We start from the raw sequence: 24,150 nt of genomic DNA, 5'->3' as shown, positions 1-24,150 counted from the left end.
ATTCATGCTTGTTCGTCGCTTGCTAGCTAAGATTTTGAAAGTATGATGTTGAAATGATCAGTCCAATCAAAGCTACGGTAGATATAACGTTATTTAACGTAATTTTATCTGTGGTCAATGACCTTGAGCCTTCTTGGATGGGCACGTATAATGTAACTCCATGGCAGCACCCAAGGGGCTTAAATGTTCGAGCTCCCCTATTCAGATTTTGCGGCGACGTAGTGTTCCCATGAGTGACAGAACACTGAGCCAATCACGGCGCAACTAGCAAACATTACAAACCCCTACTCTCTTTATTTTTCGCTGGCTGCCCCACCACCACAGAAGGCACTAAGCTAGACCGAAACACCAGCATTTTGGAGCTGCCTTACTCAAGAAAACAAAAAAGAGACCATGTTTGTATGTGGCGTTATTAACTCTAACTTTTTTACATTGCAAACTGACATGTGACACATATTAATGCCAAAATAACATGCAAACAGGCAACAGCAAAAATGTTAGCTAAACAGGTGGGGCTCAAATCAGAATGGGCCCTGCCCTGCATTTCTGATTGAGCAGACCTATGCCGTGCTTACTGTGAATGTGATCTCCGTGGACGCTGAAATAAATAAGCTTTTAAAAAGTGCATAGCTGGCAAAGCGCAAATGGAATTAATCCCAGCCAAGGACACAGCAGCCTACATACAGTACACAACAAAAATAATAATCCAAGATTTAAGTGTTCTGCAGGGCTGATAATAGCAGTGGTTGTGGTGTGCTGTGCGTGGAGGGAAGGTCAGAGCAGAAAGGCTTTTGAATGACTGCTGCTTGACCTTTATCAACAGTGGGCCAGTGGGAGAGAGAGGTAACCTTCTCAGCAGCCCAACCTTGTCCCTGCTTGCCAGTAGCTGGCTCTGAGCTGTGCTTCGCTGCTCTATAACCAACCTGGTCTCAGAGCATTTTGTATTATTCTTTACGTAAATCCGAGACACTAATTTTAGTATGATGTGTCAAGAACCAATTTGACTGAGCTTGAAGAATTTTCAAAAGAATAATGGGAAAAAGTTGCACGATCCAGGTATGGCAAGATCTTAGAGACTTACCCAGAAAAACTCACAGCTGCCAAAGGTGCTTCTAGAAAGTATTGACTCAGGTGTGTGAATACTTCTGTAAAATATATATTTCTGTATGACATTTTCTATGAATTTGCAAAAAATTCTAAAAACATGTTTTCACTTCGTCATTATGGGCTATTGTGTGTATCCATTTTGAATTCAGGCTGTATGTAACAACAAAATGTGGAATAAATCAAGAGGTATGAAGGCACTATATACATCTACACTCTAAGTAAACATTTGAAAAAATATTTGTAGTGTGTTTTAAATTAAAATACATTGATTTCTCAGAAAATCCCAATTTTTGTCACCCTGATCTGTGCATTCATACCTGTGTTTTCTGTTTGTCTGTTGCCAGTTCGTCTTGTCTCGTCAAGCCTACCAGCGTGTTTTCCCCATACTCCTGTTTCTCTTTCTCTACCCCATTTTTTTTCTTGTTTTTCCAGTTTTGACCCCTCTGCCTCCCCTGACCCTGACTGCCGTTCTGTACCTTACTGTCTCTGCCCTGGATTACCGACCTCTGCCTGCCCTTGACCTGTCGTCTGCCTGCCCCGTTTTGTTAATAAACATCTGTGATTCGAACTGTGCATCTGGGTCTTATCCTGAGTTATGATCATTTTGGCATGTCCCATGTCATTTTTGTCCGACTTAAAGATTTTTAACCCACTTAACATCCCCAACTTTCCCCAAGTGTTCATAACCAATGTAAAGCCCTAATAACATTTGTTGCTTTGACAAAGTGATTTCTGAAGATTTATTATTTATTTCATTTGATTAGTGATTCATGTCGCTCAGGTTTAAGGTCAACCCTGTTACGTCAACTGAACTCTCGTTTAAATATGGTGAAATGATTCCTTTTTAAATATTTTTTTTTCAAAAGGAGTTGGAGAAACATATTTCTTATGACGTTAAAACGTGCTTTTTATGACAAAATGTTAAAATTAGGTGAAATAAAAAGTTACACTACCCGAAAAGGCACTCTATTCGTGGAACAAAACTTCTGTGTTCACTGATCTGTGAAGGGACTGGATAGGTGTCCATTCCTCCCATATCTATGACCACAGACAGGCTAGTGCCTACTACCTGTCCTATGGGACCAGGGCTAGGGGCTGTAGAGACCTGTCATCCAAAGGTGCATCAGAGAGTTCCACAAACACAGAGAAAGTGTGTTTCTCACAGTTCCTATTTTTCCCTTCCAGGCATCCAAACGTCATGCTGTCACGCTGCTTGCTTAGCCAGTACCACTTCCTCACGATTTGGCCCATACCTGGCGTGAACTCAGGACCTCTGCCTTACAAAACACACGTAGCCGCCCTCCTTAAGCGTCTTAGCTGATGGCGCCACCTCAAAAGCTAGCTAATGAGGCGACGCAAGCGGGACACTTAAGTGTCCAATATGTCACCCAGGCAAGCAGACCTTTCCTGCAAACAGTAGTCCCACTATAGTGAAAAATATAGATAGAACAAAGAGTACATATGAGGACCCCACCACTGTGTTGTTGGGTAGTTTATAAGGTTGTCCCCCAACTTCATCGATGTAAAATCCTATAGGAAATATAAGAGCCGCCATACAAAACAGGATCACTGTGGAGGAGAGAGAAAACATTTTAGAAACACAGTTGTCTTAAAAACACTATTCACAGTGCATACAATTTAGGGAGCAATATCTCTTACAACATTGAAAAAATAGGCAGCAACATTGTACACAATGTCAGGCTAAATTCTATATTGCGTTCTCATCGGCATTGAAGCCTGATCTAAGTGACATACTGTATGTCATGTTATCATGTAGTGTGAATAGTCTGAATACCTAAAACCACACAGTTATGTCTAGTCATTGATCAATAACTCCCAGAATAAACTAATTCAGACATTACTCACCCCTCTGATATCAAAATAGACCATAATATCAAAATAGACCATAGATATTTAACAATATATATCTTTACACATGAGCGCTCAACAAAATCTATTTACATTGTCATATTACATTGTCATTACTTTATTATTATACCTCAAGGTCATTTTTGCCCAATAATGATTCAGCTAAAATAACCTATCGGAGTATAATAATAACAAAGAATGTTATTCCGTCATATCCCTTGGACCACTAAAATCCCTCCTACTGATTTTAGGTCTGCTAATAGCAGCCCCATGGTCTCTTTCCCTCTTAAAATAGCAACAGACCCATTTACTGTAGCCTACGTGTTCAAGGAGCCACTCAGCACAGACACAGTTACCACACAAAAGCTTTTCCTAAAATGAAACCCAAGTGACATTAATCCATTCGCTAACATCCATTAGTGATATAACAAGAATCTTAAGGTGCTTTGAAGCTGTAGGCCAACTAATGGCTATGCCTCAAATGACCCTGGCCTATTCCCTAGTCTGTACTACATTAACCAGAGCCCACATAGGGGATAATGGGGGGTTATGTCTGGCCCCACTCATGAATGAAAGAGTTGTTGGCTAGTTTTTGTATTTATCCTATTGTGGTTTTTGTCTCTTTGCCGTCACTGTAAACAAGAACTGGTTCTCCATTGACCAGCCTGGTTGAATAACCGTTACATAAGTCCAAATGAAACATACTCCCAGTGAAGGCAATCCAGCGGGCGTAACGAGTGGCTTCACGGTACCAGTGTGATAACACTAGCAGGCCGCAGGTCACCGTGAGGGAGATGATGCCCAGGATGATGAAGAAGAGGGTGGTGACCCACTCTGGGGGCAGCCGCGGGGGGATACAGGTCCGGTCACGACCGTGGATGGTCTGGCACTGCCGCACCAGGCCTACCGTCAGGGAACCTAGGGAGAGAGAGGGAGAGAGAGACAGAGATCAGTCAGGGTTGGATCACACACGACCAGCAGTCCCGCTGTCAGAGCACCTACAGAGAGAGTGCTTAATCACATAGACACACAGAGGGAGAGTATCTTTCATCACACACATAGCATACTCTCGCTGGTCAACTGTGCTGTCCCACCACAAGATGTACACATTGTTTTATTAGAAGAAGCATAACCCAGAGCAGCAGATTGCATCAGTTATGAAATATCCCTCAACTTGTGATGGTGTCACCATTAGATAAGCTAAGATCTGTATGAGGCATGACAGCATTACATCACGACTGGACTAATGACCTCCCTGGTGACACCGGTTTCCACTTCCAGTCCCCTGTGACCACACAAAGTAGAGCTCAAGGAGGGTTGGTATAATAACAAGGCTGAAGAGTGGGACTCCTAGGCCCTGAACCAATGCCAGGGGTCCCTGAGGAATCAATCAATGGCGTAAGACTCAGATGGCTCAGGACCAGAGCCCCTGACACCACAGAGAGAGATAAGATAAAGGAGAGAGAGGGAAGAGAGGCCTTACATCAGAAAGTAACTCACTGCCTAAGAGCCTCTGCTCTCCTGCCCCAAAGCCTGGTGGGTCCAATTATGTCAGTTAGTTAGGCCTGCTGAAGACATAACGCTTTCGACAACAACAAGATCGTATACGAACTCCACCCTTCCTGTCTGTCCCTGACCCAACTCAGAATACAGTGGCAAGAAAAAGTATGTGAACCCTTTGGAATTACCTGGATTTCTGAATAAATTGGTCATAAAATTTGATCTGATCTTCATCTTAGTCACAACAATAGACAAACACAGTGTGCTTAAACTAATAACACACATATTATTGTATTTTTCTTGTCTATATTGAACACATGATTTAAACATTCACAGTGTAGGTTTGAGAAGTATGTGAACCCCTAGGCTAATGACTTCTCCAAAAGCTAATTGCAATCAGGAGTCAGCTAACCTTGAGTCCAATCAATGAGATGAGATTAGAGATGTTGGTTAGAGCTGCCCTGCCCTATAAAAAACACTCACAAAATTTGAGTTTGCTATTCACAAGAAGCATTGCCTGATCTGAACCATGCCTCGAACAAAAGAGATCTCAGAAGACCTAAGATTAAGAATTGTTGGCCTGCATAAAGCTGGGAAGGGTTACAAAAGTATCTCTAAAAGCCTGGATGTTCATCCGTCCACTGTTGCTACTCTCCCTAGGAGTAGCCGTCCTGCAAAGAAGATTGCAAGAGCATAGCGCATAATGCTCTATGAGGTTAAGAAGAATCCTAGAGTGTTCGCAAAAGAGCACCTGGATGTTCCAAAATATTCTGTGGACATTCTGTGGAGTTGTTTGGAAGGAGCACACAACACTATTGGTGGGGAAAAAAGGCACAGCACACCAACATCAAAACCTCATCCCAACTGTAAAGTATGGTGGAGGGAGCATTATGTTTTGGGGCTGTTTTGCTGCCTCAGGGCCTGGACAGCTTGCTATCATCGACGGAAAAATGAATTAAATTTATCAAGACATTTTGCAGGAGAATGTAAGGTTATCTGTCCGCCAATTGAAGCTCAACAGAAGTTAGGTGATGCAACAGGACAACGACGCAAAACACAGTAAGTAAAAGTCAAATGAATAACAGAATGGCTTCAACAGAAGAAAATACGCCTCCTGGAGTGGCCCAGTCAGAGTCCTGACCTCAACCCCATTTAAAATGCTGTGGCATGACCTTGACCACACCAGACATCCTAAGAATATTGCTGAACTGAAACAGTTTTGTAAAGATGAACGGTCCAAAATTCCTCCTGACTGTTGTACAGGTCTGATCCGCAACTACCGAAAATGTTTGGTTGAGTTTATTGCTGCCAAAGGAGGGTCAACCAGTTATTAAATCCAAGGGTTCACATACTTTTCCACCCTACACTGTGAATTTACACGGTATGTTCTATATAGTCATGAAAACGTATGATTGATTGTGTGTTATTAGTTTAAACAAACTGTGTTTATCTATTGTTGTGACTTAAAGAAGATCAGATCAAATTTTATGACCAATTTATGCAGAAATCCAGGTAATTCCAAATGGTTCACATACTTTGACTTGCCACCGTATGTCAACTCAGCAACACTCAACCCCCTCGTCAGCTATTAAGGACAATTCACCAGTATAGATTTCTAAGAGAGAAATGTAAAATTAAATCATTGTTTCTCATGAGGCGAGCAGTTTGCCAGCACCTTGTCATTTCCAGTGGCTCGGGACGAAGCGGAGAGAGGAACAGAGGCTTTGGCAGAGCGGAGAGAAGAACAGAGGATGGAGAAAGAGCGGCTAGAGGAGAGAGGAACTAACAGTGGCCTTGGCACAACCATTTTTTATCTATTGGATTAGAGAGATGGATGGAGATGAATTTAGTAATTGGACAGATCGGTCCAGTCCTGCTGAGACTTACAAATACCCCATTATGGCTCTGAAACAAGAACATACTGTACATCACTAAAGAGGGGAGGGGAGGGGAGGGGAGGGAGAGAATGAGTATGGACTTATATGATGAGCATCCCTCAAAGGTTTAAGGACATAGTATACTGCCCTTGATGTGAGTATGCTGCCAAAGATTGGAACTTTGTCCTTAGATGCCAGCACTGAGGCTTAGTAATAGCAATTTAGTGATTTGCCATTCGGTGTTCAGTATGTAAAGCACAGGACGCTCCTGAGGGGAGGACGGCTCATAATAATGGCTTGAATGGAATGTTATCAAACACATAGAAACCATCTGTTTGATCTATTCTATATTCCATTTATTCAGTTCCAGCCATTACTATAAGAAAATCCTCCCCAATTAAGGTGCCACCAGCCGCCTGTGATGTCAAGACACATGCAGGCCTAGTGTAAATGTATGTAATGTTGACCACAGCTGTTATGCCATGGCTATTGACATAGCATCCTAATGAATATAATTAATCATTACTAAACTAAACTAATGTGTCATGTTTCCTCACTCATTATAGTGGTCCAGTTTGCTTCCCAATGACCAGAATCACAAATGAATGGAAGATTAATTATATATGAACAGCCCTGATACAGATCATGTTATAGTACCAGACAGAGATCTGAGTGGAAAACTTCCCATCAATGGTGTTTTTTTACTTTAGCTGATTTGTTTTGAAGATAAACCCTTTCATTAGTTTAGATACAGTTGAAGTTTGAAGTTTACATACGCTTAAGTTGGAGTCATTCAAACTCATTTTTAAACCACTCAAACTATAGTTTTGGCAAGTCGGTTAATTTTTCCAACAATTGTTGAAACAATTGTAATTTTTCCAACAATTGTTTACAGACAGATTATTTAACTTATAATTCACTGTACCACATTTCTAGTGGGTCAGAAGTTTACTGTGCCTTTAAACAGCTTGGAAAATTCCAGAGAATTATGTCATGGCTTTAGAAGCTTCTGATAGACTAATTGACATCATTTGAGCAATTGGAGGTGTACCTGTGGATGTATTTCAAGGCCTACCTTCAAACGCAGTGCCTCTCTGCTTGACATAATGGGAAAATTAAAAGAAATCAGCCAAGACCTCAGAAAATAAATTGTAGACCTCCACAAGTCTGGTTCATCCTTGGGAGCAATTTCCAAACACCTGAAGCTACCACGTTCATCTGTACAAACAATAGTACGCAAGTATAAACACAATAGGACCATGCAGCCGTCATACCGCTCAAGAAGGTGACGCGTTCTGTATCCTAGATATGAATGTACTTTGGTGCGAAAAGTGCAAATCAATCCCAGAACAACAGCAAAGGACCTTGTGAAGATGCTGGAGGAAACAGGTACAAAAGTATCTATATCCACAGTAAAACGAGTCCTATATCATAACCTAACAAAACATAACATAACCTAAAAAGCAGCTCAGCAAGGATATGAAGCGGCCACTGCTCCAAAACCACCAGTCCTCCGGTAGCAGCTCCCCGCACCAGGCTTCCTGTGCGTGTCCTCGCTCCAGTATCACCAGTGCCCGCACCACGCATCAGGCCTACAGTGCGCCTCGCCTCTCCTGCTCTGTCGGAGTCTCCCGCCTGTTCAGCACAGCCAGAGCCTTTCTTCCCTCCTGCGCTGTCGGAGTCTCCCGCCTGTTCAGCGCAGCCAGCGTTTTCCTCCTCTCCTGCGCTGTCGGAGTCTCCCGCCTGTTCAGCGCTATCAGAGCCTTTCTTCTCTACAGCGCTGCCGGAGCCTCCTGCCTGTTTGAAGCAGCCTGAGCTGCCAGTCTGCAGGGTGCTGTCAGCCTGCATGGAGCAGTCAGAGCTGTCAGTCTGCATGAAGCAGCCAGAGCTGTCAGTCTGCAAGGAGCTGCCAGTCTGCAAGGAGCCGCCAGTCTGCAAGGAGCTTTTCCGTTCAGTCTGCAAGGAGCTGTCAGTCTGCAAGGAGCTGCCAGTCTGCAAGGAGCTGCCAGTCTGCAAGGAGCTGCCAGTCTGCAAGGAGCTGCCAGTCTGCAAGGAGCTGCCAGTCTGCAAGGAGCTGTCAGCCTGCAAGGAGCTGCCAGTCTGCAGGGAGCTGTCAGTCTGCAAGGAGCTGTCAGTCTGCAAGGAGCTGTCAATCTGCAAGGAGCTGCCTGTCTGCAAGGAGCTGTCAGTCTGCATGAAGCAGCCAGAGCTGTCAGTCTGCAAGGAGCTGCCAGTCTGCAAGGAGCTGCCAGTCTGCAAGGAGCTTCCAGTCTGCAAGGAGCTGCCAGTCTGCAAGGAGCTGTCAGCCTGCATGGAGCAGTCAGAGCTGTCAGTCTGCAAAGAGCTGCCAGTCTGCAAGGAGCTGTCAGCCTGCATGGAGCAGTCAGAGCTGTCAGTCTGCATAGAGCAGCTAGATCCGCCAGTCAACCAGAATCTTCCAGATCTGCTAGTCAACCTGAATCTTCCAGATCCGCCAGCCAGCCAGGATCTACCGGAGCCTACTACCTACCTGAGCTTCATCTCAGTACTGGGCTTCCTCTCAGTACTGGGCTTCCTCTCAGTACTGGGCTTCCTCTCAGTTCCGGGCTGCCCCTCAGTTCCGGGCTGCCCCTCAGTTCCGGGCTGCCCCTCAGTTCCGGGCTGCCCCTCAGTCCCGAGCTGCCCCTCAGTCCCGAGCTGCCCCTCAGTCCCGAGCTGCCCCTCAGTCCCGAGCTGCCCCTCAGTCCCGAGCTGTCCCTCAGTCCCGAGATGCCCCTCAGTCACGAGCTGCTCCTTAGTTCTGTGGGGTTCTGGGTGAGGACTATTAGGCCATGGTCGGCGGCGAGGGTGGATTATCCCAGGACGCGAAGGGGAGGAACTAGGACATTAATGAAGTGGGGTCCACGTCCCGAGCCGGAGCCGCCACCAATGACAGACGCCCACCCGGACCCTCCCTATGGTTTTGAGGTGCGTCCGGGAGTCCGCACCTTGGGGGGGAGGGTTCTGTCACGCCTTGGTCTTAGTGTTTTGTGTTTTCGTTATATATTTGGTCAGGCCAGGGTGTGACAGGGGTTTATGTTATTGTATTTCGTATTGGGTTGTAGTATTTGGGATCGCGGCTGATTAGGGGTGTTGTATAGGCTTGGCTGCCTGAGGCGGTTCTCAATCAGCTGTCAGGTGATTCTCGTTGCCTCTGATTGGGAACCGTATTTAGGTAGCCTGAGTTTCGCTTTGTCTTTCGTGGGTGATTGTTCCTGTCTCTGTGTAGTGTTCACCAGATAGGCTGTATTAGGTTTCACGTTCCGTTTGTTGTTTTCGTATTTATTTAGTTATTTCATGTATCGCCGTTTTCTTTATTAAAGATCATGATTAACCACCACGCTGCATTTCGGTCCGACTCTCTCTCAACAAACGAAGAACGCCGTTACAGGAGGGACTGGTGCACTTCACAAAACAGATGGCTTCATGAGCAAGGAAAATTATGTGGATATATTGGAGCAACATCTCAAGACATCAGTTAGGAAGTTAATGCTTAGTCGCAAATGGGTCTTCCAAATGGACAATGACCCCAAGCATACTTCCAAAGTTGTGGAAAAATGGCTAAAGGACAACAAAGTCAAGATATTGGAGCGGCCACCTCAATCCTATAGAAAATGTGTGGGCATAACTGAAAAAGCGTGTGCGAGCAAGGAAGCATACAAACCTGACTCAGTTACACCAGCTCTGTCAAGAGGAATGGGACAAAATTATTGTGGGAAGCTTGTGGAAGGCTACCCGAAACATTTGACCCAAGTTAAACAATTTAAAGGCAATGTTACCAAATACTAATTGAGTGCATGTAAACTTCTGACCCACTGGGAATGTGCTGAAAGAAATAAAAGCTGAAATAAATCATTCTCTCTACTATTATTCTAACTATATCCTGTCATGACACAATATTTCCCTCTCTTTAGCAAGCTTACACACCCATTCCATAGCTTGTCAATGATCTAAATGCTACTTTTTGTTCCTTGGCACTCTTGGAGGCCATTTCTAATTCTTGGGACTGTTTTAGATGCGTAACACATCAGGCTTGTCTGATTGCCAGGGCTTTGAGACACAGGGAGGTGTGTGTGACTGTGTGTGATTGTGGGCCAATGTCTGTAGTTAGTAAACACTTCCCCATGCAGCCCCAGTCAGTCCCCTGCTGCTACAGACTTCACTACAGAATACCTGCGTAACAACCAGGAGGCACGTTAGTATAACTCACACACCTCTATAAACTTGTTCAAAGATTCACCTCCTGGATAACTACTTAGAGAGGACAGAGGTTTTCTGTCAACAAATAAACCATAATGCTGACTTTCCAGGATAAAGTTCAGGGGATGAAAGAGAGACTTTTGGATTTATAATAACATTTTCCAATCTGATGATGTCATTGTCAACATCTTCTTATCTGTGAGCAATGAGCATCAACATCTGGGTGCTGCCAAAATGCTAGACTGGCAAATTAACTTAATTGGCAGGAACAACTAGGTCTATGCATTTACCCATTTCACATGAACAAAACAATATGTTTGGACCTCAGATATACAAACAGGGCCTTCCAGTCAAGGCAATTTCCTTGATAATTGAGTTGTGAGTGCTTCATCTGAAAGAATTCTACCTCCCAGCGGACCTCATCAGGAAAGACTCCACACATCTCCATTTACAAACAATGCTTCTCTCCCCCTGGTAATTACTAGCAGGCAAATTAGGCTGGAACAAAAGGCTTTTAACCCTGCTTGATTTCATACCTTCTCTGTTGTGTGGGATGAAAGGAGAAAGTCTCACAAGGGAAGTCAAGCATGTTTCTGTTCCTTCTGTGCATTGTGTGTTTTACCTGAATGCTAATGGACTGTTGTAACAGTGTGTGTAGGCTATAAATTGTACATGTTCAGGTTTGCATAAATTCTCAATGTGCTGGGCACATATGACAGTTATAACAATGTTATAACCATGTTTTAAAACCTCATCATCATTATGTGATGTTGGTGGTCTTGTGGGAGGGAAGTGGGATATTATCTCTAGTTTGGTCCTTCCTATGTTTTAATTCTTTGTCCCGGTGTACATGATGTATAAAAAAATAAAAAAGTATGATCACAAATGATACCGTTAAAATCTAAACACAGGACTCAATAAGTTACATCTTCCTACCTCACACCAACCAGGGGAAAATGTCACCCCATCGTTTATGCAGTAGGCCACAGCACAGAACTACAATCTGCTGACTACAGCTGTAGCTTAAAGGTCACCAGCTCATTCCAAGTAGCCTGTTTTGTAGCTGTAGCAACAACAGCAAAAAAAGCAGTAGCCTACCTTTGCTGCTGCACTTCACTTTACTATGCCCTCAGACTGGTGACTGTAGATGAAATGCCAATGCCTCAGTCGGTCTGTGTCAGATGCATATAACAGACAGAGAGTGAGTGGAGAGCTGAACAGACCTCCAAGGGCATAGCTGGATAAGTGGCACTCACTTCACATCGCTCAGTCTGACACACTATTTGTCAACGGAGGTGAGTAGCTGGTACAGGAAGGCGTATATGCCTTGAAGGGACATGGGGTATAGGAGCATGGTGGGGCAGAAAAGTAGAGGGCAGATCATTTATCAGCAGCTGTATTTTGGAGAGTGATGATGTGGATGTAGGGAGAAAGAGAGCAGGAAGGCTATAGGTGTAACACAACATTTAGAAGGTCTTAGATGAGGCCTCGGTACATTCTGAAGCTCCCTTGACCTGTCAAGAGGAAGGACACCAGAATGCCAAAGTGTTATATTTGGAAAATGTGTGATTCAAAAAGTTTGGCCAATGTGAAGTGAATTTCTAGAAGAATAGTGTGTCAATGCACATTATTGACAGTCAGCTGTAGCAGCCTAGACGCCAATGGTAGACAGATGGTGTGTGCATGGCTGTCAAGTAAATAGTCAATTAAGTTAAATTAGCTCACCTAACTTACCAGCTGCATCTCCTGTGTTGATCCAGTCCGGATTGGCAATACTGGCGATAGCAAAGATATCAGCTGCTAGAAAGAGACATCCTGATATGACGGTGAGTTTATCCATTTCTCAGATGTGAAAGCTCTCTTCTCCTTTATATTAAGTCAAAGAGGAAAGTCTCCTTTATCTCGCCCCCTCCAAGGGCAGATAGGACAAAAGAGATTCAGGCATGGATTTCAAGGTCCCATATCAATGTTTTGGTCATGCCCAGTGGATGTATTGTCATCGTCCTCTTGGTAGAAGGGCAAGCCTCTCATCTTCACGCAGCAGTCCTGGTGTAGGATTTATGCAAAGCCGTTTCCTTTCATTGCCTTACAACTATCGACTATGGCCCTGGCTATGAACGCCCACTGTTTCACCCATTACCATAGCTCAGTATCGCAACAGGGTAGCTTAAGGTGTCAGGAAAATATATTTGAAAGATGAGTTAAAGGAAAACTCAAAAGTTCTGCGACCATTTTAGCCGAAATTATGTTATTTAAGAGATGCTTGCAAGAGTGCATATTATACCGCTTCTTTCCTGTGTCCGTTTATCTTCTCCATCTGAGATGTCTTCATTGCAAACAAATGGAAATTCCATAAAATACATATATTGTATGCAATGGTCAGATTTCATAATCTGCCAATACTCCCTTCAATACAAATACCGTTATTTGTCCCTCCTGCAATGCCCGTCAGATGTATCCATTCGAGGTTATAATGTAGCCTGTAATGCCCGTCAGATGTATCCATTCGAGGTTATAATGTAGCCTAGCAATGTAGTGAAGGGGGAATCAGCTCAATGGAATCAGCGGTAACAAAACTCGCTGTTCTCTGGCAATGTGAAACAAGCGACATTAAGGTCACGTGATCATTCGGCAAAATGTCTAAATAAAAGTCCCCCTGAAAAAATGTAACACGACTGTTATAAGATGTTTTTCTGATTTATAGTTTAAAGTGACTTAAACATGTATTTATTAATTTAAAAAAACGAACAATATATTAATGAAATAAATTAACAAATATCTATTTTCTGTCTATATTTTTTACTATAATGACACAACAATAACATCACTGTTGCTGGAAGTTTTAATCGTTTTAAACTATTTATTTTTTATTTCACCTTTATTTAACCAGGTAGACAGGTTGAGAACAAGTTCTCATTTACAACTGCGACCTGGCCAAGATAAAGCAAAGCAGTGTGACACAAACAGCAACACATAGTTACACATGGAATAAACAAGCGTACAATAACACAATAGAAAAAAAATCGATATACAGTGTGTGCAAAAGAGGTAAGATTAGGGAGGTAAGGCAATAAATAGACCGTAATGGCGAAGTAATTACAATTTAGAAACTCAACACTGGAGTGATAGATGTGCAGAAGATGAATGCGCAAGTAGAGATACTGGGGTGCAAAGGAGCAAAAAAACAATATGGGGATGAGGTAGTTGGATGGGCTATTTACAGATGGGCTATGTACAGGTGCAATGATCTGTGAGCTGCTCTGACAGCTGATGCTTAAAGTTAGAGAGGGAGACATGAGTTTCGAGCTTCAGTGACTTTTGCAATTCGTTCCAGTCATTGGCAGCAGAGAACTGGAAGGAAGGTGGCCAAAGAGGAATAAGCTTTGGGGGGGACCAGTGAAATATACCTGCTGGAGAGCGTGCTACGGGTGGGTGCTGCTACGGTGACCAGTGAGCTGAGATATGGCGGGGCTTTACCTCGCAAAGACTTATAGATGACCTGGAGCCAGTGGGTTTGGCGACAAATATAAAGCGAGGACCAGCCAACGAGAGCCTACAGGTTGCAGTGGTGGGTATCATATGGGGCTTTGGTGACAGAACGGATGGCACTGTGATAGACTGCATCCAATTTGCTGAGTAGAGTGTTGGAGGCTATTTTGAAAACGACATCGCCGAAGTCAAGGATTGGTGGGTTGTCAGTTTTACGAGGGTATGTTTGGCAGCATGAGTCAAGGATGCTTTGTTGCGATTCTAGATTTAATTTTGAATTGGAGATGCTAAATGTGAGTCTGGAAGGAGAGTTTACAGTCTAACCAGACACCTAGGTATTTGTAATTGTCCACATACTCTAAGTCAGAACTGTCCAGAGTAGTGATGCTGGATGGGTGGGCAGGTGCGGGCAGCGATCGGTTGAAGAGGATGCATTTAGTTTAATTTGCATTTAAGAGCAGTTGGAGGCCACGGAAGGAGAGTTGTATGGCATTGAAGCTCCTCTGGAGGTTAGTTAACATAGTGTCCAAAGAAGGGCCAGAAGTATACAGAATGGTGTCGTCTGCGTAGAGGTGGATCAGAGAATCACCAGCAGCAAGAGCAACATCATTGATGTAGACAGAGAAAAGAGTCGGCCCGAGAATTTAACCCTGTGGCACACCCATAGAGACTGCCAGAGGTCCGGACAACAGACCCTCCGATTTGACACACTGAACTCTGTCTGAGAAGTAGTCGGTGAACCAGGTGAGGCAGTCATTTGAGAAACCAAGGCTGTTGAGTCTGCCGATAAGAATGTGGTGATTGACAGAGTCAAAAGCCTTGGCCAGGTGAATGAATACGGCTGCACAGTAATGTCTCTTATTGATGGCAGTTATGATATCGTTTAGGACCTTGAGCGTGGCTGAGGTGCACCCATGACCAGCTCTGAAACCAGATTGCATAGCGGAGAAAGTACGGTGGGATTCGAAATGGTCGGTGATCTGTTTGTTAACTTGGCTTTTGAAGACCTTAGAAAGGCAGGGTAGGATAGATATAGGTCTGTAACAGTTTGGGTCTAGAGTGTCTCCCCCTTTGAAGAGGGTGATGACTGCGGCAGCTTTCCAATCTTTGGGGATCTCAGACGATACGAAGGAGAGGTTGAACAGGCTAGTAATAGGGGGTGCAACAATTGCGGCAGATAACTACTGTCAACTCTTAACAGAACACGATTTAAACATGTTTTGAAGAGAAAATATTCACATTGGCCCATTCCAATTGTCTCAGTCCCCAATATTTATGCTGCAATAACCTATGTGCCTAGGGGCTAGGAACTGGATGTCTTACCTGGTGTACTGTGTGATCTTAGGCATGCTTCCCCTCTCTCGCTCTCTCTCTTTCCCCACCAACTGTCTTAATTCATGTTGCTAGCATATTGTTAATTCTATATAAGGTGGCAGGGAAGTCAGGCGCAGGAGAGTCAAACGGAGTGTAAAATGGAGTCTTTTAATAATGTCATAAAAACATGCTCCATAACACTAAACAGGAAAAGAACATAAACAAATATGGGTACGAAGACCCGTCGCGCACCTATACAACAAAAACACTACACTGACAATAAACAATCTCTGACAAAGACATGAGGGGAAACAGAGGGTTAAATACACAACAGGTAATGAATGGGATTGAAAACAGGTGTGTGGGAAGACAAGACAAAACCAATGGAAAATGAAAAATGGATCAATGATGGCTAGAAGACCGGTGACGTTGAACGCAGAGCACCCCCCTGAACAAGGAGAGGCAACGACTTCGGCAGAAGTCGTGACAGTGGTAGCCTCTCTACTCTGGATTCCTGTGCAGGCTGGTGCTGATTTCAAGGTTTTACTGCTAGCCTATAAAGCATTACATGGGCTTGCTCTTACCTATCTTTCCGATTTGATCCTGCCATACATACCTACACGTACGCTACGTTCACAAGATGCAAGTCCCTAGAATTTCTAAGCAAATAGCTGGAGGCAGGGCTTTCTCCTATAGAGCTTCATTTTTATGAAATGGACTACCTATCCATGGGAGAGACGCAAACTCGGTCTTGACCATTAAGTCTTTGTTGTTGTGTAGTCTGGCTCAGGAGTGTGAAGGTGACCAGAAAGGCACTGGAGCAACGAACTGGCCTTGCTGTCTCTGCCTGGCCGGTTCCCCTCTCTCCACTAGGATTCTCTGCCTCAAACCCTATTACAGGGGCTAAGTAACTGGCTTACTGGTGCTCTTCCATGTGCGTCCCTTGAGTGGGTTGAGTCACTGATGTGATCTTCCTGTCTGGGTTGGCGCCCCCCCTTCGGTTGTGCCGTGGCGGAGATCTTTGTGGGCTATACTCAGCCTTGTCTCAGGATGGTAAGTTGGTGGTTGAAGATATCCCTCTAGTGGTGTGGGGGCTGTGCTTCAAGAAGGTGCGGTTATATCCTGCCTGTTTGGCCCTGTCCGGGGGTGTCGTCAGGCGGGGCCACAGTGTCTCCTGACCCCTCCTGTCTCAGCTTCCAGTATTTATGCAGCAATAGTTTATGTGTCGGGGGGCTAGGGTCAGTCTGTTATATCTGGAGTGTTTCTCCTGTCGTATCCAGTGTCCTGTGTGAATTTAAGTATGCTCTCTCTCTCAGCCCTAGGACCATGCTTCAGGACTACCTGGCCTGATGACACCTTGCTGTTACTGTCCCCAGTCCACCTGGTTGTGCTGCTGCTCCAGTTTCAACTGTTCTGCCTGCGGCTATGGAACACTGACCTGTTCACCGGACGTGCTACCTGTCCCAGACCTGCTGTTTTCAACTCTCTAGAGACAGCAGGAGCGGTAAAGATACTCTTAATGACCGGCTATGAAAAGCCAACTGACATTTACTCCTGAGGTGCTGACCTGTTGCACCATCTACAACCATTGTGATTATTATTATTTTACCCTGCTGGTCATCTGTGAACATTTGAACATCTTGGCCATGTTCTGTTATAATCTCCACCCGGCACAGCCAGAAGAGGACAGGCCACCCCCCATAGCCTGGTTCCTCTCTAGGTTTCTTCCTAGGTTTTGACCTTTCTAGGGAGTTTTTCCTAGCCACCGTGCTTCTAAACCTGCATTGCTTGCTGTTTGGGGTTTTAGGCTGGGTTTCTGTACAGCATGTTGAGCTGATGTAAGAAGGGCTATATAAATACATTTGATTTGATTTGATTTGAAGTACTCCAGATATAATAGACTAGCCCCCCGACACATAAACTACTGCAGCATAAATACTGGAGGCTGAGACAGGAGAGGTCAGGAGACACTGTGGCCCCATCCGATGATACCCCCGGACAGGGCCAAACAGGAAGGATATAACCCCACTCACTTTGCCAAAGCACAGCCCCCACACCACTAGAGGAATATCTTCAACCACCAACTTACCATCCTGAGACAAGGCCGAGTATAGCCCACAAAGATCTCCGTCACGGCACAACCAAAGGAGGGGGGCCAACCCAGACAGGAAGATAACGTCAGTGACTCAACCCACTCAAGTGACGCACCCCTCCGAGGGACGGAATGAAAGAGCACCAGTAAGCCAGTGACTCAGCCCCTGTAATAGGGTTAGAGGCAGAGAATTGCAGTGGAGAGAGGGGAACCGGCCAGGCAGAGACAGCAAGGGTGGTTCTTCGCTCCAGAGCCTTTCCGTTCTCCTGGGCCAGACTACACTCAATCATATGACCCACTGAAGAGATGAGTCTTCAGTAAAGACTTAAAGGTTGAGACCGAGTCTGCGTTTCTCACATGGGTAGGCAGACCATTCCATAAAAATGTAGCTCTATAGGAGAAAGCCCTGCCTCCAGCTGTTTGCTTAGAAATTCTAGTGACAATTAGGAGGCCTGCATCTTGTGACTGTAGCGTACGTGTAGGTATGTACGGCAGGACCAAATCAGAAAGACAGGTAGGAGCAAGCCCATGTAATGCTTTGTAGGTTAGCAGTAAAACATTGAAAACAGCCCTTGCCTTAACAGGAAGCCAGTGTAGTGAGGCTAGCACTGTAGTAATATGATACATTTTTTGGTTCTAGTCAGGATTCTAGCAGCCATATTTAGCACTAACTGAAGTATATTTAGTGCTTTATCCGGGTAGCCAGAAAGTAAAACATTGCAGTAGTCTAACCTAGAAGTAACAAAAGCATGGATACATTTTTCTGCATCATTTTTGGACAGAAAGTTTCTGATTTTTGCAATGTTACGTGTTGATGAATAAGTATATGAGAAACGAGACCAAGTCGAGACGCTGGACAAGGCGGATACGGTATAGTAAAGGCCGTTTATTCAAGAGTAATGATATCTGGCAATTACGTGCACGGCTCCGTTTCGTCAAGTTCTCATGCGAACCATTGGAAAAAGAAAGAGGCCGGTCACAATCGTACAGTTCATTTTATACATGGAAATGACGTAGGTAGATTCTGGTAATCCTGGCTTTCTGGTAGGTTGTTTGCAGATGATAGACAGTCTCCTCCAGCCTGGTGTCAGTATCCCATTGGTTCTCGACAGAGTTCTTTGTCTTTGGAGCCCATCCAGAAGGGGAGGGGCTGCGTGTGTGTGAGTGTGTGCGTTCCTGTCTTGGCAAGTCTGTGTGTCTTTTCAGTGAGTGCGTGTGTGAGAGATTCTGTATGGCCCTTCCATGTTTTACTGTGAAAATACGTTGCTATGTGTTGTCACAGTTATAGCAATGCAATAGCAGTAAGCTGGTCATTTGCATAGGAAATAGCACTTCATTACATACATAGATGGAAAAAAGCTGTCCTTGAAACAGTCTTGATGTCACAGGTGTCAGGTGTCATTAGTTGAGAATCATACTTGTCTCTGATTGAGAATCATACTTAGGTAGCCTGGGTTGCACTGTTTGTTTGTGGGTGATTGTCTATGTTAGTGGCTTGTGTCAGCACAGGTCTCATTTTGTAGCTTCACGGTCATCATTGGTTTATTGTTTTTGTTACTCTTTTGTATAGTGTTGCAGTGTTCAGTGTTCTCTTTATTAAACTTCACTATGAACACATACCACGCCGCATATTGGTCCTCTGATCCTTCTCGCCTCTCCTCTTCAGATGAAGAGGAGGAAGACCGTGACACTTGATATGTATTGCTGTCTCTCTGTGTAGTTGGGTATATAATAGTTAGTATATCGGTTCAGTAAAAGTGAAGTCAGTTCTGGTCCCAGAGGGGTTCTCAATGCTGTTACACACAGCCATGATAACCAAGTTACCATGAATAAATCAATTCTGTATACATGAATTCTTAATTAAATTAATAGAAAAAAATAATTATTCTCTGAATAAACCTGAGTTAAAAAATAAGATTTGCTTGTCATGATTTTACTTGAACTTTACATTATACCAACCCTGTATTATACAGTAGCAGATCACTCGTTAATACAGTGCATTTGGAAAGTATTCAGACCCCCTTGACCTTTTCCACATTTTGCTCCTTATTCTAAAATGGATTAAATCGTTTTTTTCCCCTCATTAATCTACACACAGTACACCATAATGACAAAGCAAAAACTGGTGTTTAGAAATATCACATTTACATTAGTATTTAGACCCTTTACTTAGTACTTTGTTGAAGCATCTTTGGCAGTGATTACAGCCTCGAGTCTTCTCGGGTATGACACTACAAGCTTGGCACATCTGTATTTGGGGAGTTTCTCCCATTCTTTTCTGCAGATTCTCTCAAGCTCTGTTAGTTTAGATGGGGAGTGTCGCTGCATGGCGATTTTCATGTCTCTCTAGAGATGGCTGGGCCACTCAAAGACATTCAGAGACTTGTCCCGAAGACACTCCTGTGTTGTCTTGGCTGTGTGCTTAGGGTCGTTGTCCTGTTGGAAGGTAAACTTTCGCCCCAGTCTGAGGTTCTGAGCGTTCTGGAGCAGGTTTTCATCAAGGATCTCTCTGTACTTTGATCTGTTCATCTTTCCCTCGATCCTGACTGGTCTCCCAGTCCCTGCCGCTGAAAAACATCCCCACAGTATGATTGTGCCAGGTTTCCTCCAGACGTGACAATTGGCATTTAGGCCAAAGAGTTCAATCTTGGTTTCATCAGACCAGAGAATATTGTTTCTCATGGTCTGAGAATCCTTTAGGTGCCTTTTGGCAAACTCCAAGCGGGCTGTCATGTGCCTTTTACTGAAGATCCCTGCCTACAGACAGAAACTAAAACAAGAGGCTCCCACGCTGAGGTCTGTCCAACGCTGGTCCGACCAAGCTGACTCCACACTCCAAGACTGCTTCCATCACGTGGACTGGGATATGTTTCGTATTGCGTCAGATAACAATATTGACGAATACGCTGATTCGGTGTGCGAGTTCATTAGAATGTGCGTTGAAGATGTCGTTCCCATAGCAACGATTAAAACATTCCCTAACCAGAAACCGTGGATTGATGGCAGCATTCGCGTGAAACTGAAAGCGCGAACTACTGCTTTTAATCAGGGCAAGGTGACTGGTAACATGACTGAATACAAACAGTGCAGCTATTCCCTCCGCAAGGCTATCAAACAAGCTAAGCGTCAGTACAGAAACAAAGTAGAATCTCAATTCAACGGCTCAGACACAAGAGGCATGTGGCAGGGTCTACAGTCAATCACGGACTACAAGAAGAAATCCAGCCCAGTCACGGACCAGGATGTCTTGCTCCCAGGCAGACTAAATAACTTTTTTGCCCGCTTTGAGGACAATACAGTGCCACTGACACGGCCTGCAACGAAAACATGCAGACTCTCCTTCACTGCAGCCGAGGTGAGTAAGACATTTAAACGTGTTAACCCTCGCAAGGCTGCAGGCCCAGACGGCATCCCCAGCCGCGCCCTCAGAGCATGCGCAGACCAGCTGGCCGGTGTGTTTACGGACATATTCAATCAATCCCTATACCAGTCTGCTGTTCCCACATGCTTCAAGAGGGCCACCATTGTTCCTGTTCCCAAGAAAGCTAAGGTAACTGAGCTAAACGACTACCGCCCCGTAGAACTCACTTCCGTCATCATGAAGTGCTTTGAGAGACTAGTCAAGGACCATATCACCTCCACCCTAGCTGACACCCTAGACCCACTCTAATTTGCTTACCGCCCAAATAGGTCCACAGACGATGCAATCTCAACCACACTGCACACTGCCCTAACCCATCTGGACAAGAGGAATACCTATGTGAGAATGCTGTTCATCGACTACAGCTCGGCATTCAACACCATAGTACCCTCCAAGCTCGTCATCAAGCTCGAGACCCTGGGTCTCGACCCCGCCCTGTGCAACTGGGTACTGGACTTCCTGACGGGCCGCCCCCAGGTGGTGAGGGTAGGCAACAACATCTCCACCCCGCTGATCCTCAACACTGGGGCCCCACAAGGGTGCGTTCTGAGCCCTCTCCTGTACTCCCTGTTCACCCACGACTGCGTGGCCACACACGCCTCCAACTCAATCATCAAGTTTGCGGACGACACAACAGTGGTAGGCTTGATTACCAACAACGACGAGACGGCCTACAGGGAGGAGGTGAGGGCCCTCGGAGTGTGGTGTCAGGAAAATAACCTCACACTCAACGTCAACAAAACTAAGGAGATGATTGTGGACTTCAGGAAACAGCAGAGGGAACACCCCCCTATCCACATCGATGGAACAGTAGTGGAGAGGGTAGCAAGTTTTAAGTTCCTCGGCATACACATCACAGACCAACTGAATTGGTCCACTCACACAGACAGCATCGTGAAGAAGGCGCAGCAGCGCCTCTTCAACCTCAGGAGGCTGAAGAAATTCGGCTTGTCACCAAAAGCACTCACAAACTTCTACAGATGCACAACCGAGAGCATCCTGGCGGGCTGTATCACCGCCTGGTACGGCAACTGCTCCGCCCACAACCGTAAGGCTCCCCAGAGGGTAGTGAGGTCTGCACAACGCATCACCGGGGGCAAACTACCTGCCCTCCAGGACACCTACACCACCCGATGTTACAGGAAGGCCATAAAGATCATCAAGGACATCAACCACCCGAGCCACTGCCTGTTCACCCCGCTATCATCCAGAAGGCGAGGTCAGTACAGGTGCATCAAAGCTGGGATCGAGAGACTGAAAAACAGCTTCTATCTCAAGGCCATCAGACTGTTAAACAGCCACCACTAACATTGAGTGGCTGCTGCCAACACACTGACACTGACACTGACTCAACTCCAGCCACTTTAATAATGGGAATTGATGGGAAATGATGTAAATATATCACTAGCCACTTTAAACAATGCTACCTTATATAATGTTACTTACCCTACATTATTCATCTCATATGCATACGTATATACTGTACTCTATATCATCGACTGCATCCTTATGTAATACATGTTTCACTAGCCACTTAACTATGCCACTTTGTTTACATACTCATCTCATATGTATATACTGTACTCGATACCATCTACTGTATCTTGCCTATGCTGCTCTGTACCATCACTCATTCATATATCCTTATGTACATATTCTTTATCCCCTTACACTGTGTATAAGACAGTAGTTTTGGAATTGTTAGTTAGATTACTTGTTGGTTATTACTGCATTGTCGGAACTAGAAGCACAAGCATTTCGCTACACTCGCATTAACATCTGCTAACCATGTGTATGTGACAAATAAAATTGGATTTGATTTGATTTGAAGAGTGGCTTCCGTCTGGCTACTACCATAAAGGCCTAATTGGTGGAGTACTGCAGAGATGGTTGTCCTTCTGGAAGGTTTTCCCATCTCCACATTAGAACTTGAGCTGTTAGAGTGACCATCAGGTTCTTGGTCACCTCCCTGACCAAGGCCCTTCTCCCCTGATTGCTCAGTTTGGCCAGGCGGCCAGTTCTCGGAAGAGGTTTCGTGGTTCCAAACTACTTCCATTTAAGAATTATGGAGACCACTGTGCTCTTGGGGAACTTTTTTGGTACCCTTCCCCAGATCTGTGCCTGGACATAATCCTGTCTCAGAGCTCTACAGACCTCATGGCTTGGTTTTTGCTCTGACATGCACTGTCAACTGTGAGACCTTACAGTGGGGCAAAAAAGTAAAAACCAATTGTGCAAGCTCTCCCACTTAAAAATATGAGATAGGCCTGTAATTTTCGTCATAGGTACACTTCAACTATGACAGACAAAATGAGAAAAGAAAATCCAGAAAATCACATTGTAGGATTTTTTAATTTATTTATTTGCAAATTATGGTGGAAATTAAGTATTTGGTCAATAACAAAAGTTTCTCAATACTTTATTATATACCCTTTGTTGGCAATGACAGAGGTCAAACGTTTTCTGTAAGTTTTCACAAGGTTTTCACACACTGTTGCTGGTATTTTGGCCCATTCCTCCATGCAGATCTCCTCTAGAGCAGTGATGTTTTGGGGCTGTTGCTGGGCAACATGGACTTTCAACTCCCTCCAAAGATTTTCTATGGGATTGAGATCTGGAGACTGGCTAGGCCACTCCAGGACCTTGAAATGCTTCTTACGATGCCACTCCTTCGTTGTCCGGGCGGTGTGTTTGGGATCATTGTCGTGCTGAAAGACCCAGCCACGTTTCATCTTCAATGCCCTTGCTGATGGAAGGAGGTTTTCACTCAAAATCTCATGATACATGGCCCCATTCATTCTTTCCTTTACACGGATCAGTCTTCCTGGTCCTTTTGCAGAAAAACAGCCCCAAAGCATGATGTTTCCACCCCCATGCTTCACAGTAGGTATGGTGTTCTTTGGATGCAACTCAGCATTCTTTGTCCTCCAAACACGACGAGTTGAGTTTTTACAAAAAACGTTCTATTTTGGTTTCATCTGACCATATGACATTCTCCCAATCTTCTTCTGGATCATCCAAATGCTCTCTAGCAAACTTCAGACGGGCCAGGACATGTACTGGCTTAAGCAGGGAGACAAGTCTTGCACTGCAGGATTTGAGTCCCTGGAGGCATAGTGTGTTACTGATGGTAGGCTTTGTTACTTTGGTCCCAGCTCTCTGCAGGTCATTCACTGGGTCCCCCCGTGTGGTTCTGGGATTTTTGCTCACCGTTCTTGTGTCATTTTGACCCCACGGGGTGAGTTCTTGCGTGGAGCCGCAGA

The 24,150-nt window shown here is 44.8% G+C and overlaps 1 protein-coding gene across 2 annotated transcripts; it reads right to left on the bottom strand.

The window, feature by feature from the left end:
• Positions 1-481: 481 nt before the first annotated feature.
• LOC109869909 (uncharacterized protein C16orf52 homolog B-like) lies at positions 482-13,170 on the bottom strand. Of its 2 annotated transcripts, none has more exons than XM_020460218.2 (3): positions 12,297-13,170; positions 3,682-3,894; positions 482-2,676 (listed from the first exon to the last, which is right to left on the bottom strand). In XM_020460218.2, the coding sequence occupies exons 1-3, from the start codon at positions 12,409-12,411 to the stop codon at positions 2,492-2,494; spliced, it is 513 nt and encodes a 170-aa protein (XP_020315807.1). In that variant the 5' UTR covers positions 12,412-13,170; the 3' UTR covers positions 482-2,491. The 2 variants fall into 2 exon arrangements, with proteins under 2 accessions (XP_020315807.1, XP_020315808.1); XM_020460219.2 differs by having other exon boundaries at positions 12,306-13,163.
• Between the last annotated feature and the right edge of the window lie 10,980 nt (positions 13,171-24,150).

This window comes from Oncorhynchus kisutch, linkage group LG25, assembly GCF_002021735.2.
Source record: "Oncorhynchus kisutch isolate 150728-3 linkage group LG25, Okis_V2, whole genome shotgun sequence".
NCBI classification, from domain to species: Eukaryota; Metazoa; Chordata; class Actinopteri; order Salmoniformes; family Salmonidae; genus Oncorhynchus; species Oncorhynchus kisutch.
The sequence above is the reverse complement of the archived record's forward strand: the minus strand, read 5'-3'. Positions and strand labels throughout refer to the sequence as shown.